The sequence below is a fragment of the Notothenia rossii genome, assembly GCF_949606895.1.
Source record: "Notothenia rossii genome assembly, chromosome: 1".
Classification (NCBI taxonomy): Eukaryota; Metazoa; Chordata; class Actinopteri; order Perciformes; family Nototheniidae; genus Notothenia; species Notothenia rossii.
Window position 1 is genome coordinate 84,273,474 of NC_136912.1, and position 6,411 is coordinate 84,279,884.

At 39.4% G+C, this 6,411-nt stretch overlaps 1 protein-coding gene across 2 annotated transcripts; it reads right to left on the reverse strand.

Annotated features, from left to right (window-relative positions):
• Window positions 1-596: 596 nt before the first annotated feature.
• On the reverse strand, window positions 597-3,329 carry ociad2 (OCIA domain containing 2). 2 transcript variants are annotated; one of them, XR_013810377.1, is made up of 7 exons: window positions 3,124-3,329; window positions 2,955-3,039; window positions 1,873-1,926; window positions 1,742-1,789; window positions 1,493-1,649; window positions 1,102-1,250; window positions 597-932 (listed from the first exon to the last, which is right to left on the reverse strand). XR_013810377.1 is itself a non-coding variant. In XM_079694102.1 (7 exons), exons 1-6 carry the CDS (start codon window positions 3,208-3,210, stop codon window positions 1,178-1,180), a joined length of 504 nt encoding a protein of 167 aa, XP_079550228.1. In that variant the 5' UTR covers window positions 3,211-3,327; the 3' UTR covers window positions 597-932; window positions 1,176-1,177. The 2 variants fall into 2 exon arrangements, 1 of the variants encoding a protein (XP_079550228.1); XM_079694102.1 differs by having other exon boundaries at window positions 1,176-1,250; window positions 3,124-3,327.
• Window positions 3,330-6,411: the final 3,082 nt, after the last annotated feature.

Here is a 6,411-nt window from a genome sequence, read left to right on the forward strand (position 1 = left end):
CCACAACCACAGGCCCGCCCTCAACCAGTATCCCGGTACAGCTCTATGATTGGCAGAGAGACGGGGGATACCTGAGTGACACCCTCAGCATCCTATCAGAGTCGCTACACTATATTATTTTCTTTTTACATTTATTTCTGTATTTTCCATTTCTGAATAACTTGATATATATTCAAACAAATAAAGTGAATCAAACTTAACCTGCATTTTATTTGAGTTTACCACGACCAATAGTGTGAGAGATGCTTTTAAATATTGCTCGGTTGTGTCAAATGTAAGGGCTGACAGAGCTTCTTAATGTTTGTTAGTTGGATGATACACACATAAAAGCACAATAATAGAAAACGTCACACAAACAGCTTCAACTCTGCTAAAGTGTTCTCCTGAGATACCCGTCCCTAACCAGATGGTGATCCAGGTTAAACAGGGCAAACACTGTAGCCTCTGTATGGAAGGATAAGATAATGAGAGAATTGCTGGAAATGTTTGTATTGAGAAACATTTCCATATATATATATATTTTTTGTTTTAATCTGTTGACATACATTGCTCATTAAACAATGCTAAAACAAGTAATAGTAAGAAATACAGACAACTTGTTTTATATTATATGGAGTATTTATTGTGTTGGAAAGTTGTTGAAAAGTATAAGCTGATAATGAAATCAAATGACTGATGACATCTGATTAAGGCACTCGCTATATGAAAATAAAATGGTATATGGTCAGATGAAATACATTACAAAGGATCTTTGACTAAAAGCATGAGAGCTACCCCTGGTGGCAATTTTGTGTCAGGTTTCCCCTGAATGAATAATGATGTGCAACATATCAAAGTTACTTAAGACAAAATATATGCTTTATTCATGGCATTTAAGAAACTAAAAAAAGTGATATACACTGGCAGTCAGTCCTTCAGTGTTTCTGACGATCCTGAAAAGTAAAAAGGAACACATCAACAGCACATTACTTTACCATGTTAAAACATAAGCACACCTGACAGTCAAATACTTTATCATGTTCTACCTGTTTTCTTATTTTGAAGATTTGCAATTTTCAAGTAATAATAGTAGTTTTATTAGTCACTTACTTGTGCACTAACCTTTTTTTTAATAGCTTCAGAGCTGTGTGCGAAATATGTTTTCAAATATCTCTGCCAAGATAGGATCTGTTTACCTCTAGCTTTTCACTTGTTCTGCAGGTGTATCTTGAGCCTTCTTCTTACATTCTTCACACACATGGTGGCACGATCTGCAGGGATAACAATCTGGTCAGCGTTCATTATTATAATCATTTATTTATTAAAGCAGAAATGTTGACGCACAAATAGGACAGATTCAATTGTAAAAATCAATTGTTTAAAAGGCATTTATTTCCATTGTTTGAAGCTAAAAAAAAGACAACATTAGTAGTGTGTGGCAACATTTCATAATTCTGCAGCATGTGTGGGGTTTTAGTAATATTTGTTTTCAAGGAAATACTGTATTCCCCACCTGTGTCCATGACCAGATTTATTGAAAGGTCCAAAGGAACCTCCCTTAGCCCAGGGTCCAGATCCCGGTCCACCTTCAATGCCAACCTCCTGGAATTTGTTTCGGCAGGTCGATACATAAGATGCTTTTCCCACTGCGAAACCAAGGATCCCAGCAACTGAAAGAAATTAATCATAGTTAGTCATGATTGTTTAAGGATTTATAAAGGCATTCCTGCTTAGAAAGTCAAAGACACTGGTCGGTACACACCTAAGAGTTTTGGGAATGGTCCAAATCTCTTTGACGTTTGCCAGACACCTGCATGGAAATAAACTTGTTCTTAGCCTCATTGTGCAATTATTATATGATGCAAGAACAGGGTTTGACTATTAGTGATTTACCGTTGTAGATAAGACCACCGGTGACAGCCATGCTCCCCATAGAGAGGGGAAGGGCTAAAGAAAGAAAGAGAACAGGGTCATATAATACAACAATGGTATATTCACAATGGTTATTTTATAGATTCTTGACTGATTGAACACTAATTTGCTCCTGTGAAAGCTACTTTTATCTCTTGTCATAGATTGATTGTGCCTCGATTGAATAGAGTTCAAACTGACTGAACTTTGAGCTGTTAAGTATCGAGACTCAAAAATCTGTCTACCTCCTTAGAGCAAAAGGACGGGACCCAAAAATGTGTCAACCTTCTAAGAGAAAAAGGACTGGACTCCTCATTGAGGAAGTGCTGTTTCATGTTTATATAACTGCGTAGTGACAGAATACAAACAGCAGCTGCTTAGTTGGCAGTGAGATGAAGGACAGGGATCAGGGCTGAAGACAAAGTGTTGTAAACAAGGACCAGTTTGTGGATCGTAGCTGGTCAGCTAAGCTAGCTCCAGCAGCCTATGCTAACAACCGTCTCTACAACATTCTGTGTGCTGTTCTGGGGTTTAGCGTAATATAAAGGCTTGGGTGACCTGAGCACACCCCTGGCTTAGCTCCAACCAACATACACTTCAAACAAGATCTTACCGACCAGAGTAACCTTAGGAACTCTGCGCAGTTGTAATAATTCATTGAACTCCGTACAAAGGATTACAAATAAGCACAGAATATAGACCGTTTTAAAATCGACCCAATATTAGCGTAAAAAGAAGGTAGTGTAAGTGTAACATGGCAATAACAAATCTCTTTATGCCATTTGTAACGTCACTCTGGGTCCACATACGGGAGTGTTTTTGGGGGCCGGATGAATTCCAGAGGTAAATGTAAACAGAGTGTTTAGTAAAAAGGGGTGTTGATAGATTAGCCCTGCCCGACTACTTCTACTACTAAACACTTGTCAAATACACCTTGAAGAATATACAAAAGACACGTGGTGTGTATTCACAGTGTGTCATTTGACAGATTTGTTGGCTTGATTGTTTGCTAGAATGATAGAAAATTATCATTATGAATGTGTTGAATGTTAAGAAGAGAATACCTCTGTACCAGAAGCTTTCCTCTTGGCACTCTTTCCAAACCTTTCTCACATCTTCTCTGTGGACATGATGATCACTCAGAGGGCACTGGAGGACACAGAGGACAGGTTAGTATCTTATCTGATGGCCATGGAGGCCACATCGTGTGGTGCGAATCATGTTGCCTCTTACCTTCCACTCCGCTTTCTTTGGAGCTGCAACAATGTCAACAGCAGCTGCCGCTTCACCGGTCTTCACGGTTATAGTTTCAGAGCTCATGATGCAGATGATGTCAGGGTTTCTTTGGACAAGAACTTTTCTACTTCCTCAAGCTCGTATACTAATACTCCTCTCTCAGTGCGTCTGACGAAACCACTTGTAATTGCTCCTGCCCAACTCCACCCCCTCTTGAAAAAAAAAGATACTACAAACACTGTCTATTGAAGGTTTTTTTTAACATAAGACAAAACGCAACTTTAAAGATATGGAGTTGTGAAGGAAAAAATAAAAATATTTGTATATTTAAACATAATAATCAAACCCTGTGTAATATACTAATGTTTTAACACAAGATGAAGGACACATCATGGCTAACAACTTTCCAGTTTAGGCTCACCTCTGTACACCTATCCACACCTGCAAGTAAGACACACCTTTATTTTATGTGGTCTTTGTTCCTTTTACCCTGTAGTTTGTCAGGTATTGTTAATGAAAAATGGTATTTCCCAATTACATACTGTAAGCAAGTGGGCATGAAATTCTTAACATACAACTGAAATAAAAGAGCCATTCCTTGATTCTGTTAGAACGGTTTCGTAAAAACTTGATTTGAGCGCACTATTTTGAAGATTGAAGAATACCATGAAATCCTCTCAATTATTCTAACTGCATTGTGTAATATATGAACATACAGTTAACAATATTACAGATTCATAAATATTGGTTTACCTTGAATAAGTTTTAAACTAATTGTGAAAGTTTGTTGTAGACAATTCATCTTTACAGCTAATATGTTCAGCAGAGGATAAAAAAGAGCCAACAGCAAATGTCACTACATTAGAATAAGACTCCAATGTTCCAAAGGTCAGGGACTGGTTCTGTTAAATCAATAAGGGTTTATTACACTTGATAGAATAACAACGAGTGATACTGTATCAGAGGCAGTTACTGGCACAAATTTTCTTGCTCAAGGACATTTCAAAAATGATAACGATGACTGTTGTTTAAAAATGCTGAAAATCCACTATTGCTTTGAAAAATGTCGGGGGGGGGGGGGGGGGGGGGGAGCACGCTCAGGTACTGCGGACCGCATAAAGCTTAGTAGACTCTCCAGGCTAACGAAGTATCACTTCCAGGCAGGGTTGGGAGGGTTACTTTGTAAATGTAATCAGTTGCTGAATACTGAATACATGCTCTGAAAGTAATCAGAATACAGTTACGTGTCTTAAATTAAAAATGTAACGTATTCAGATTACTTTTGGAATACTTTCTTTTTCCATAACAGATGGGTATGTTTTGGGGATCAGGAGACACTTATTTTACTGTTTTAATGTCCTTATCAAGAACTAAAATACAACATCTTGGTGTCATTCTGGACAGCTCCCTCTCATCTGCACCCCACATAAAACACATCACCCGGACTGCATTCTTTGTACTGTCTTAAAACCTTTCCTTGGAATATGTTATGAATTGTAAGGTGTCCTTGGGTGCTTTGAAAGGCGCCCCTAAATAGAATGAATTATCCAGGGTATATGCAGGAATCCTGAAGTCAAATGTAATACCTTTTAAGACCTTTTTCAAGATCCATTCCATACATGTTAAGACCTCATCGCAACTTTGAGTTCTAACCGGTTACATTGGCGACACACTTTACCTCACATTTACTATATTGATTGTAAGATAGCATAACTAAACAGAGTACAGACAGACCACTGAAGCCTCCTCTCCACATGAACTTCAACCTCTCTGTGAAGGTCAGGTTTAATGCAGTATGCTGCTTTGTTGCTTCTGTAGACTCTGTGCTCTTTCATTCCAGTAAAACTCCTCAGAAACCATTAGAAACCAGTATTTGACCAATAAACAAAACACTTTGAAACTATGAAATATATTAAACTTTGGTGAGCTTCAGCGGGGTAATGCCATATAGGAGCTCCCTCACAAATACAAATACCCAGAGGTTAAATTGGGCTGTGGCTGTCCGGTGCTAAGCCCTCACATTTGTCATATGTTTCGCAAAAAACGATGTTAAGACTTTTCTCGTTCTTAATATAGACTATATTTAGGGTCGATATGTGTTGACTTTACTTTAAAATAGCAGATCTCTGTGACCGGATATATATTGGCTTAGACCCCGGCCCCACGAGGACGCATACGTTAAAACGCATACGCAAACACAAAAAAGTCTTCCGTTCACACGCATTCGATTCATTAACGTGTCCGTTCACACTAGACCGCTGGAAACGCTGAAGTACATATGCCAGGCCTGTAAGTGGCGCTGCTGCCGCCACAAAATACACCAAAAGCAGCAAAGAAGACCCCGGAGCATGGTTGCCATGGTTGCCCTTCTGTTTATTCTCCGTGGTGGACGGCGCGTGTTCTCCTGCTGTATATCTCTCAGGTAGTCCACCAGCAGATGAAAAACACCACCTCTCCGCCTCTTCCAAGGAACGAGGGGACCGTGCGGCAGTTTCCGTTAAAAAAATGTTCCGCCGGTCAACATGTCCGTTAAAGTTTAAATCTTCCGTACAAAATTAGAAAAGTGGAGGTCAGAGGTCTTCTTTGTTATTTATTGAGCTTTAAAACCAATTGATAACGACTCTCTGTATAATAATATAATAATATTTAATAAACCGTGCCTCTCTTTTCCTCCCCCTCTTCTGACAGCCCAGCAGTAGCAGAAGACGTGGGGAGAGGGAGGCGGGGCTATTTCATCATTATCAGAAAATGATCATATAGGGCAGGGGTGGGGAACCTTTTTCCTCTCAAGGGCCATTTACATTTTTCCAACATCCTCCGAGGGCCGTACAAATTATTGACCTCTGCTTAAAAATACTAAAATCACAGCCCATTCATTTGGCCTTTCTTTCATGCTGTGCAAAGAAAAAGCAACCTCTCAATCCAGATATCTTACCATGACTCGTGCATGCATTCACGTGCACGGTTGTGGCATGAGCACCAAAACAGAAAGATTTGGACACAAGATGCAAATGTATTTAGTTTCCTATCCATGTGGACATGATTTAAGTGTGTGTGTGTGTGTGTGTGTGTGGGGGGGGGGGGGGGGGGGGGGGGACCTAACCTCCTCTAGGGGGGTCTGTGAGGATGCTCCTCCGGGAAGATTATTTTTTAAATGTTGAAGTTAAAAGCATCAATCTGGTGCACTTTGAGAGCAAAATTATGAGCTCTATGGATACATCTCTCAACACCCAGATGAAACAGAACTAGCAGATTTCTTTTTCTTTATGGATATTTTACAAATCA